This window comes from Tinamus guttatus, unplaced genomic scaffold (genome assembly GCF_059628265.1).
Source record: "Tinamus guttatus ecotype Peru unplaced genomic scaffold, ASM5962826v1 Tinamus_guttatus_pri_ptg000347l, whole genome shotgun sequence".
Taxonomy (NCBI): Eukaryota; Metazoa; Chordata; class Aves; order Tinamiformes; family Tinamidae; genus Tinamus; species Tinamus guttatus.
The window spans coordinates 193,355-205,930 of record NW_028288881.1 but is presented as its reverse complement, the minus strand read 5'-3'; the positions used below and the strand labels follow the sequence as shown (position 1 = coordinate 205,930).

The following is a 12,576-nucleotide window of genomic DNA, read 5'->3' as shown; positions in this document are numbered from 1 at the left end:
AAATACATTTTTAAAGAATTCAAGGAAGATCGCCCATGTTTTCAAGCAATTCGAAAGGACTAAGTACAAATGAATTTTTATCAAAAACCTTAGCACAAATCCTAGGCATTAATATGGATGAGATCTTTTAGGTAGTATTGGATAACAATACAGAGAGAACTGTACAGAGATAACAGGATGGCACAGAGACACTACCTAATCATGAACAGTAAGAAATCCTCTGTGAAGGAAACAGATCTTCTGTTATTCAAGATATGAGGACGAAATACCTCTTTAAAAACTGATAATGGACAACTGTCGAATAAAACAAAAATCCAGGTCACGCACTGAAACTAAACGTATGCTGATGTTTAACAGTAATGAGTGTGTCCATTCAAAAAGAGTATTAGAAAATCTCAAGGTTGAGTGTTATAATGTCACTATTATTGCTTTATGGTTAAAATACTGTTATTACAGGTTTCAGTCCTACCAGAGTCCTGCTTTAGTACAATAAACAGTCACTACCCCAAGGAATTTGTATTTTAAATTAAAAATAACATATAACAGGTAGGTGAGATAAACAAGATAAGGGAGTGGAAAAGAAAAGAATAATATAAACTAGCAGATCACTTTAACACAGGCTGGCTGTTTGTGTACTATTCATCTGTAATAATTAGCCATCTGCCTTGCCATTTTCAGATTGCAGTTTTCTGAATGTACTTAGGAGAAAAAAAACACGGTGCTGACTGTATTTATATCTGAGAGTTTAACCTGTGTAAAAGAGACAAGAGAAAAGTAAAGTTCTTTGCAGAAGAAAATAAAACAACTTTCGGCCACATTTTCCAAGTTAAAGAGATGAAAACACACTGAGTTTTAGAGATTACAAACAAGGTAAGAGGCTTATTTTTTGATACAATACCCTGCGGTCAAACTAACAGTACACAGATTACTATAATCTAATTGAATTATATCCAACAGTAAAACACATGGGAAAAATAGCTCTAAATATACATACTTAATGATATGCTCCAAATTCACTATGACCACCCAAGAAAGAGACCCAGCAGAAACTGCAGATGATTCTCTGGAAACATCGGTTCAATATTCAAGGATAGTCAAAATGCAAACAGAGTACAAGAAAAGACACTGAGATCAAAGTAGAAGCACCACTGTGCTGCTGAATCCAGGTTTCCCCTGCAACTGGAATTCTGCATGCTGTTTTCTCCTTGCCATTTCACAAACAATGGAAACAACTGGGAAGGTATTGAAACACATAGATCAGAGAATCACTGTGATTTCCATAGTGGCAGAAAATAAACAGACTGGATGCTTTCAGTGTAGTAAAGAAATGAATTAGTGGCATGTAAAAAAACTTGCATTCAATATACAGAAGATATTTTACTATTTATTGCAAAATGAGATTTGCAAAATAAGAATTATTAGCCAAATAAATGAACAGATGCCAGACTTAAAAGAACCCTAGGAAATACTTTACAGTGAAAGAAGAACTAATTTAAAAACTTCAGGAGTTCAGGATACCATGGAAGCAAAAAGGCTGTGCTGGTTCAAAAGGGATTGAACAACTCATGGTATCTACTAAATCATTTGGATTAGGCTCCCTGGGGAGTCCTCAAACTACTGGATGTTGGAAGAACGTATAAAGGGAATAATCTTTTTCTGTTGTCATTGCCCTTCCCTGATACTTATGTTTACTTACATTAAAAAATTACTTTGTCATAGGCAAAAAAATAAGCAACTTTTAGCCATACTTTAAGTTCCTCAGATCCCATCAAAATGAGTAGGTCTTTTCTATTCCTTTTATAAATATATAGAAGGAATAGAGCATATATGTATATACATATACACACACACATACATACATAGATGTGTATATATATGTATATGCATTGTATATATAAATATACACACACAATTTAATTTAGTATAATAGAATAGAAATTGAATATATACATATATATATATATATATACATTTAATTTGGGAAATACAATTGAATAAAGCTTTTGTTTTGCGCAAAAACCTTCAAGATTTTCTATACCTTGAGGGATAAGGGGAGATTTGAAATTGTATTTCATTTTTTTTTCCCTTTGAAAAAGAATTAAGAAGAAATCTCAGTCTTCACAGAATACCATAGTTTCCCAGTGTTTAGGCAATTCCCTTGGGGTGTGGGAAATGGGAGAAAGCACAGTACACAGCAGGGCTATGAAGGGGCTCCAAGTGGGAAACACAGTATAACCCACATAAAGACAGTTAATCTGTTCTCTTTAACAGGTTGATCAGGGCTTCAACCTCAGGCTCCTGCATCTCAAATGACAACATAATCCACCCAGCTGCTGGATCTTCTAGTGTAGTTGTCTCCTAGTTATCACCTCTCCTGTCAGAACTGCTTCACTTTTCATAAATTATCAGTAGATTTAACGGGGAATTGCGATGCAATTTTACACAGTCCCAGAAATATGCCCTAGCTGCTGAAATATACATCTTTCAGGATCTTTCTCCTTAGTACAATATTTAGTTATTCACACACACTGTAGAAGTACTCTAACAAAAGTGTTTTTAATATTATAAGTAACAGAAATGATGCTTTTCGTGGATTTTTCATAAGCCGTAACCGATTTTTCATAAACCATATTTCTAAATTTGGTATAGAGATTCTATGGGAGAACTTTTATACTCTCACAGAGGCCTACTCACTTTAATTGGGCTTTAACTACAGAGAACTTCAAAGAAATTATCAGTGGTTGTAGGAATTGGAAACAGAGATTGTTTGGGGGCTAGGTTTTTTTATTTTGAAACTAATTTCTTGAGATCAGCAAATGTTTTGTGACTATATATGCAATCATGCACTTAAAAATAAATATCAAGAAGGAGAAAAAAACTTTTTTTTTCCTTTCAGTAGTTTCACCTCTTTTTCACTTTTTTTTTTTTTTTCAGCCAACTTCTGGAGGAAAATCAGAGTGAACTAACAATTTATTACTTCTTTATACTCTGTCTGAATAGTACAGTAACAGATGTTGAAGACAGATTTTTTTCAAAAGAAAATTCATACATAAAGATTAATACAGCCAACAGTAATGAAAAAGTAAGCAGTAAAATTACACAGAGACTGTATGTCAACTGCTGCATCAGTGGATACTTGCAAGGAATACTGTTCAGGTGAAAACCATAAATTAGAACTTAACTTCTCTCCCATTTGCACATATAATGTAAAGCTGGAATACTTACCAAAAACTTGAAGGAATGTCTGTTTCTTATCATTTCCCGCTTTGTTTTTAGCGCTACACATGTATGGACCAGCATCAACATTTTTTATATCTCTTATTGTTAGTTCTGTATTGCTTACTCTCAACATATATTTTTCATTTTCCTCAATAAGTTTACCATTCCTAAAAAAAAAAAGAAAATAAAAAGGATCAACCAATATCTTCTATTGGCTGAAAGAGTGTGCGATGGGAGCATCAATCAGTTTAAAATAATCTTTGTTCGAAGACAGTGCTATTACGCGATCCTCAAAAATGCATTACCTAGCACGACATAAATTGGCAATATGTACACAAGGGAGCTGATTTCAGGATGATGAAAATTGTTCTGCTGGATGACAGCTTTTCTTCATAAGAATGTGCACATGCCAGACATAACCAAATTATCCTGGACTGTATTTTGAACTTAGAACCACCACCTCACAATTTTACTGACAGTTTCTAAAATTTGTATCTATTAAAATATTATCTTTATTCTGAAATTTTCAATATTGACTTCATGATAGAAACATGTACTTGTGAATAGAACTCAACAATATATTGCTTGCAAAATAAAAGGAAGGATAGAGAGAAATCAGTAAGACAAAGCAACATCATATATACTTTCATGAAAGAAACATTTAGAAGTACATTTGTAAAGTATACTATGGATGTCACATCAGTAACAACGCAACAACTTATAAAAAATATTTTGTATTACACGTAGAGTCTACTGTGACATAAAGAACTCTTACAAATTATTTCTTCTTTGTGGCTGTTGGCTAGACACAACTTAGTAAGCATCCTATCCCCGACATTACAACATTACTATGAGTTTTGACCAGATGGTAGAGAAAAAATAAACCCGGGTAGAATTCTGATAGCTGATCAAGGCTTGACCAGTCCATTTCATCACTGTGGTATACACACAATTATCACAGCTGCTTCCTTTTTTTTTTTTTCCTCATTTTGCTCTGCTTCCCTGGGCTTCTTTTCACCTTATTTCTGTTGAACCATCAACAGCTCTAACATTATAAGCACCTACATAAAAATTGCCTGATTTTTGTAGATGTTTCTAATCCTGTTGACAGTACCAAGTCTAAAAAACAAAACAAACTATTTATGAAATGAAACCAATGTGCGTATGTCCAGTTTTACAGCATGTAATTTTTCTGAAGAACTGGGCAACAATTATTATTATTTTTTTCTGTTATTGTAGTGCTGATAATTATATATATATGACAGTATTTTCTAAAATAGTATTTTCCTTATGAATGAGAATATTGTTTCTTTCTTGGATTTATTAGTATCTGTCCATTGCATTCCCCTTGCATTCATATAGCATTGATCTTAGTAACATTTTTGAAGATAACTCTACCTATGCACTCAGTTCAGCTCACTATGATGGTATTTCTTCTTTTCATTTTCAAAGTCAATCATAGATTTTGTGTAACAGAACAGAAAAGGTCTATTTTTAACACAGGTGTTTTCACAAAAATTCCAACAATTTCTTTAGGAAACAGAAGTCTATATCCAAAATAGTTTTCAAATGCTTGTCATCCCAAACATCACCATATCTATGATGATTTCTAAGCAGAAATGAGATTATGAGCTTTTCTCTGGAGCCTCTGGGGAATGGGGAAATTCATATTGATGTTGATATTATATATACAAAAAAAAGAATAATGCAGTAAAAGAGGATTATTTCTTTTATCAGATAATTCCATCAGTTAAGATAAGAGGATTGATCCAGCTAAACTTTATCAGTGTAAATTATTTTCACACATGTTAACAACCATGTTGGTTTCAGTAGCACTATTCGCATGAATAAAGATTACCAGTTCATGACCTGTAAATTTGAATCTTTATCCTGTCAAATTTAATTCCATTATAATCTTTCTCCTATAAAGGTTACACATTTAATACTAAAGTGACAACAGCTTCAAGAGATATCACTTAAATGGTGAAAGTATTAGATTTTTGCAATGTCTGAAATATTTACAAAGTACATTTGCATGTTAAATGCAACCGTAACTAAACCTGGCTGGCTTTTCTTCATTGCTAGATACTTCAAACTTGCTAACCTGTAAGTGAAATAAAGTATTTTTAGAGAAACATGGCATGTTAGATTAGTTTCCTCCACCTGTCACTGAGAAAACTTTTATATTTTGTTGACGCTTTATCCAAGCATAGCTATATATTCAAAAAACAGTCATTTTCACTGAGTACCTTTATTACATACACCCATTTCACAAATAGATAACATGAGATAAATTAAAGAAAATGTCTGAATTCATATTGAAAAGTAGGGTAGTGGGGAATAAAATTTGACCTCATCATTCTCAAAACTTGCTTGAAACAAATATTGAAATTATTTAAAAATCAACACTCTCAGTAATAAATTTCTAGATTTAATTCCACTTGCCTATTTAAAAATAAAAAATAAAAAAAAACAAAACCCTTTAATAAAGCTGAAGTTAATATCAACTTACATCAAATATCACAAATTACACTAAACAAGACAAAATTGGGAATATGACACCTTGGCCACTAATTCTGGCCAAGACAAAGACAGAACCAATTCAATAAGGTTTTCAATAGCTGACAAATATTAATATCCAATAAAGTAGTTTTGATAGAATTTGTTATTACTGACAACGTTTCTTACATTTTCTTCAAAGTAGAGAAGAAATATATTGATCAAGTTTTCTTACATTCATTCTAATTTCACAACAACAACAAAAAAAAATTGGAAACTTTCTAGAAAACTACAGATATCTATCTTGAGGTATGTCTGAGCGGATTCTGTGTTCTACTAACTCCCACCAAATTGCAAATGAAAAGGGACCTGAACAGTAAAGGGCAGATATTTCAAAAATGTGATGATATTAACACTGGAATACTATTTAGAATTAAGTTTGCTTCAACTCCAACAGAATATCTGAGCTCCTCCCACCTTACTTTCTCTGCTTGTACATCAATAATAACGTTCTGTCACAGAGATTAGGTCTTTTTGTATCACGCACTATACAGTCCCTTGCTCCCAGCACCTCAAAAAGGAAGAATATGCTCTAATTGCAAGGAGTTTATAACTTAAAAAGACAAAATAAACCAAAGACAAAAGAAAAAAATGAGGAATGAGAGGAGAAAAAAAAAAAAAAGAAGAAGAATGATACACATAACCCAATACTGCACAACATACATCAGTGCCTGAAGTGGGAATAGAACAGAAATGCACTCATTAAAAATCCAGCACCCAGCACGCTCGCTTGTGAGGCTTTCATAAGATCTTCACAAAAGATACTTAATGAAGGGTCTACACAAGTCAGTTATCTCAGTCACCTGCAAATCAAAGGAGTATCTATTTCCATAGTCTCTGATCAGCAGACAGAGACACAAGTGTCTCTCCAAGATATTTATTCTGTCATATTAATAAAATGCTAAAAAAATACAATTGTAAACAGAGATATCCATGAACTGTGGCAGTCTATGTGATCATTTCTGAACAATGTAAAGCATCATTGTTGGGTTGTCTTACATGTCTACACATTGACAATGTAGGATTTCAGACAACTCTTCAGAGTTTTGGGCAATGACCTCAAACATTACATAATGAGAATACTCAACTGCAGTTTGTGAATTCAGTGTTAGTTCTTTAATTTTGACTCTGTGAATTTTTTCTTTTTCCTGCTACTAGATTTTCAGTTCTAAGCCATATCATGCAAGTAACTTTGTGTTCTCTTGATTTACATCTCCTGCCACTCAAATCACTTTACATAAGAGAAAATTTAAATCAGCATTTGGCTTTTGGCATGTTAAAAAGAAAGGTGTCAGTCAAAGGAAGTTAACATTTAAAACAAAACTAACAATGTTCAAAGATGCCAAAAGAGATTAAGAAATGATGGGAATTCTTTCTAAGTTCATTTTGCACCTGAAAATGCAGTGACCTTTGGATTCTTCCGAAATATTTTAAGTGGATGCAAATTATTCGTGTCTAAAATAGAAATGTTCATCCATATAAGATATCACAGAACTGATTCATATTTTTGTTACAATTAAAAGAACACGGAATTTATTGATGATTGAATTTTTAGAGCTGGTATAGGGTAATTGTTTAAAAATGACATGGCTTTAGTATATTCATTTCATTGTCACCACCAAAAAAATACATGAGCTTTAAAAACAGTTCCATATTTCAAAACATTGTATTAAAAATGTCTAAAACGTCCACAGATGCTAACAGTGTCCAAATTCATATCCGCTTTTGACTATCTCCTTGAAATGGACAGTCAGAAATGACTAGGATCATTTTTTTAAAATGTACTGTCTTTACAGTTATTTTTGTTAACAGTACTATTGATCTATGGTGGACATTTATTTAAGGCCAAACTGCACATATCTTTTGCCTGAAGCATTCATGTGCAAAAGTTATTGGTAGATTTAGGCGTTTTTTTGTGAGATATGCAGTTTTTTCCCTCAGATATTAAGAATTAACCTTAATAAAATAATTTTTGTTGCATTTATATTTTTTTCCTCTTACTTGTAACTAGAGAGCACCTGAATTGGTGCAAGTTCATTCACTTATTAATGCTGAAATTAATTTTGGAAGTTAACAGCAGGAATGATCAGCAAACATTTAAAACTCATTAAAGAAATTAAGACTGCACAGCTCACTTAATGGAATGTTGTAGAAAATCATGATACATTTAAACAGTACTCTTAACTGCAGATCTCAGTTGAACTTACCTATACCAACTGATTTCAGGTGGAGGTGATCCAATGGCTCTACAGAATAAAGTTATTGCCTCTCCTCGATCTGCAGTGGCATTAAAGGTTTTCTGTAGCAGAGTAATTGCTGGAGGAACTGAAAAATAAAACATTAGGTCCTGTTAATGGAAAATAAAGATTTTATATATTGCTGGAAAATGTAAAACATCCTTTCTAAAGGATCTTTTTCTAATTTTGGAATTTACAGTTACAGTTAGTGATCAACTTCTTATATGAATCACTGTTATTCGTCTTCCTTCTTCCACATTTGATGATATATTTTTGATGTTATCAAGATACCTTGTGATACCTTCTGAACTACAATAAATAAAGCCTTATTCTGCAGTTATGAAAATTTATGATGGAAGTATTTAAAGTGACCAAAGTTGTATCTAGCATGCACAAGAGAGAGTTATGAGCTTAATTTAACTATCATCTCAAAAGAAAATATATTTCAAAGCTTTTTTTTTTTAATTCAATTATATAACTGATATTCAACTATGCGCTGAGGCCAGACAGTGTTCTACACTACAAAATTATCACTAGCTTAAAATGGTGAAATGTTACAGAGTTCACTCTAATTTAATTTTTCTTATTTTTTTTCGGGGAAGTCATCTGTTTATCTTTGGTTCAGACCTTGTACATACATAGGTTGGAACTAAGGAATGAATCCAGAAGAGGAAAAGCCAAGTAAATCCAAGTAAATCTAGATATGATAAGCAGCCTAGATATGACTGGCAAGTTTCTTGAATTTCTGCCTTCAAGGAAAATGGTAAAATTCAGTAACATTTAAGTCACAGCAATTCCTTCTATTTCAGTTAGATCAGGGTGTCTACCTGATATATGGAAATTTTCAGACATAAAAGAAAATGTAAAGAAATAAATTTAATAAGCTTCTTAAAAAATAGTACTTAATTTCAAGAGGCCTTGGATTTTTTGTCTTATTTTACATTACAGTTCGTAAAAACTGCTGTTTAGACTTAATTGTAAATACTAGCAGAGAAGAAATACCATTTAAAAGTTCAGTGTTGCAGTAGGAAAAAATAACCTGAACATGATTTTCAAAGATATAATCCAGTTCTTCTAGTATTTCCTTTTTTTACCAATTGCAACTCTCCCCCCCAGGCTTTTATATATTGGAAACTACATGTTGTATATCAAAACAAGATTTTTGATTTAGTATTTCCTAGTTAACATGCATTTTGTTCACATATCTTTTGCATTATACAAAAACAGAACCAATATAATGAACAGCAAGGTAAAATTATAGAAATTTTCAAAAGGCATAAGTAAATGTTTACTTATTGTGAGTTGCTTTCACAATTTTTATAGTGTGATGAAGTGTTAAGTTTCAAGGATCACTTCTTTTCTGTCTGAAGTTGCATGGGCCACTAACCAGAATTGCAAATACTGTGTCCCCTAGGGCAATAAACCTCCAAATTTGTACAATCTGGACATACAGACTTTTAACTCTGCTGCTAATATCTACTATACGTTCAGTCTTCTTCTTTTTCACAAATTAGAAGAGAGAGTATTTGTGCTGCATTTCCAGGTCTCACCATGAAACTATTCAATCTTGCTCTTCCAGCACTAAGCAGAACACTGATTAAAGTGCCAAATTGTTTGTTCTATAGCTTTTATTTCTTACAACTACGTGGAAGTGCCTTGAGTCATAACCGCTGTTGTGTTCAGCTAGTTTGGATGCGGGTACAACAAAGAACATATTCTACTACTGTCTGACAGAAAGAAATACTGACCATTTTATTTTTCCCCCTGCCATTTATGTCTCTCCCAAGTGCTAATTAGCCAGTGTTATGACAACTAGCATAATATCCACCTACAGATGACAGGAGTAAAGGAGACATGTTTTCAAGACATGCATTACTGACTTTTCATTCCTTTTCCTCAAAATGAATTATATCTCTACAACATTGTCTGTATGCATAAAATTCCACTATTTACCTCTAAATTCTAGACTGTTTTTCTTTTTATCTTTGTTTCAGAACAAGAAATTTCAATTTGTAATGTAAAGACACTTTGGTGAGAGTCACCTATTTCAGCTTGCAAGGAAATCATTATTGCTAAAGAATTAATATTCTATCCAGGTATCTGAGTCACCTAGTCTACAACACCTGCATATGCTGCTGCATCAATTGTGAAAATTTCTGCTACTTCTGTAAATATCTAAATACGAATTTATCCTTCTAACTTCTGGCAAAAAAAAAAAAAAAAAAAAAAAAAAGAATGAATTTCTGAAATATGATCCTTACATCATTTGGAGAGTGACTTTAAATCATTTTATTTTGGTGGTTGCACGGTACCAAAAGGGAATCACAAAAGAACTATTCTGAAGTTCAAACGGCTTCAGAGTATGCAATAAAGTACATAGCTTTTTATAAACTATGCAAGTTTCATGCTCAGTTCAGATATATGCTACAAAACTTTCAGCTTTGCTAAACTAGAAGTTCGATAAAGCTTTAAAGCCAAACCCAAAATTATTTTTATCTTACCGTAGTGTACCATTTTGTGTTTAGTGCTTCATTGCAACTGGATTTTTGTCAACTCTACCTTAACATTTGAGCAGTTTGCAGCACCAGCAAAGTGACAGCTGTGCCCAAAACATACTAAGCAAACTTATTCTATATGTCCACTAAGAGAACTCAAAAAAAATATTTTTTGTCTCATCTGTCACACCACCAGATATTTTAAAATAAAGTATGCTTTTGCAGGAAAATTTCACTTACATAGAACTATGAATGTTTAGTATTATACTATTATTTTTTTATATGTGAAGTTTTAATTTGCTGAGAAGAACCACTCTGAGACACAAACACCATTCATGAGTTTAGACTGAGTTATCAATTAATTATTACCAAATAATTTTGGTCAAAACAAAAAGGCCTTTTAATGCCTTTGCCATTCACTCATTCTTTTCTGTCTTGAGCTCTAATTTACAAAGACCAAAAACTCAAAAACTCAAACTTTTTTTTTTTTTTTTTTTTTTTTTTGCTGTTGGATAGAGAGGGGAACCTACTAAATAAAGCACTTACTTGAAAGAAAAGGTTATCTTGGTTCAAATCTTTTCCCTGAATCAGGTGATTTGGGGGTCAACTACATCATAAACAACACTTCATCTACATGCAACGGGTAAAAGGACAGCTAATACTTTGGGGGATTTTTCTTTTCTTTTCTTTTCTTTTCTTTTCTTTTCTTTTCTTTTCTTTTCTTTTCTTTTCTTTTCTTTTCTTTTCTTTTCTTTTCTTTTCTTTTAATTCTGCAAAATCTCATAATTTCTGCAAAAGGCAATCTGAGACTCCATGCATTTCTACCATAGCCTATATATTTGAGTTAAATATGAATAAAACATTGAAACAGATCATATTTGCAGAAATGTACCCATCCTGCTCTCACAGTGTCAGTTCTTGATCAGCCTGTTTAATAAAAAAGGCATTTAGAAAGGAACATACTCATATCATCATATGTTGGCAATCCACAGACTCTCCAAATAAATCAACAAAGCTACAATTGTCTCAGCCTGCAAACTTCTCAAGTTGCCTTTTTTTCCCCTCACAGTTAGCTGAGAATGCAACTCACATAAGGAATTCTGTAAGTTAGACTCTGCAAAAAAGGACCAGTCAAGGACAAAACATTTAAAACTCAGAACCTAGCAGACATGTTGGAAGTGGTTTCACTGAAACACTGACATTAAATAGAATCTGTAGATGAAAAATTGTCATTTATGAACTGTGTTAGGTTAAGCTAAATGCTCCATATTGTCTTTTTCTGCATTCATATTCATTGTTAGAGGTTTCTAATAACTGATAAATTGTAAAATGGCACTTCTAAAATAACTTGTTATATAGCTTACTATTCATAAAAGTAAAATGTTAAAAATATTAAATAATACCACCAATCTTAATAAAACGTGTCTGTGTTTTTAGGATCTTTTTAAATACGGGAAATCAACAAAGTAGGCACCAATCAGTGAAACTGAATAATTATGAAAAATGAAGTGTTTTAAAATAGCAGATGAGAAAACACTGAAAAATACAGTGAAATAAATTACTGCACATTATAGTCTGAAACTCAAGTCTTCCAGTGATTTTCAGTGTTCTGTGAATGATTTTAAAAAACATCTTCACATATTTATATAAAATCCCTATAAAGCAATATATGTTCTACTTACAATATAAGAGACTTAAAAAATACTAAAACAGACATGACAACTACAACTACCAGTTTAATTTTTTTTTAAGTGGATACATTTTAAAATTAAGTTTACAATTAAAGCAGGAAGTCAATTTAACAACTTTTAATCCTTACCATTCACAATAACAATAATATCCCGAAAGTCAATTTCTCCTCTGGCTTCCACTCTTCCTTCACATCTGTATACTCCCTCATCACTTTTATTGATGTTAAGAATTTGGAGATTGTTGTTTGGTAATACTGAAAATCTACCTAGAGGGGCAAGTAAAGGATTAAGCAGTATTAGTAAACCAAGACAGTGCTAGAAATGCTAGCACAGAATAATGACATTTAAACACTTTTTCTATACAATCAAAATGAT

The 12,576-nt window shown here is 32.2% G+C and overlaps 1 protein-coding gene across 2 annotated transcripts in view; it reads right to left on the bottom strand.

The window, feature by feature from the left end:
* The window catches only part of NCAM2 (neural cell adhesion molecule 2), a 261,042-nt gene that overhangs the window by 105,188 nt on the left and 143,278 nt on the right, over positions 1-12,576 (bottom strand). For both annotated transcript variants that reach the window (XM_010220023.2, XM_088529801.1), the window contains exons 5-7: positions 12,330-12,467; positions 7,986-8,103; positions 3,226-3,386 (exon numbers count right to left, since the gene is read on the bottom strand). In XM_010220023.2, coding sequence (XP_010218325.1) covers positions 3,226-3,386; positions 7,986-8,103; positions 12,330-12,467 — 417 coding nt within the window. The remainder of the gene's footprint in view (positions 1-3,225; positions 3,387-7,985; positions 8,104-12,329; positions 12,468-12,576) is intronic.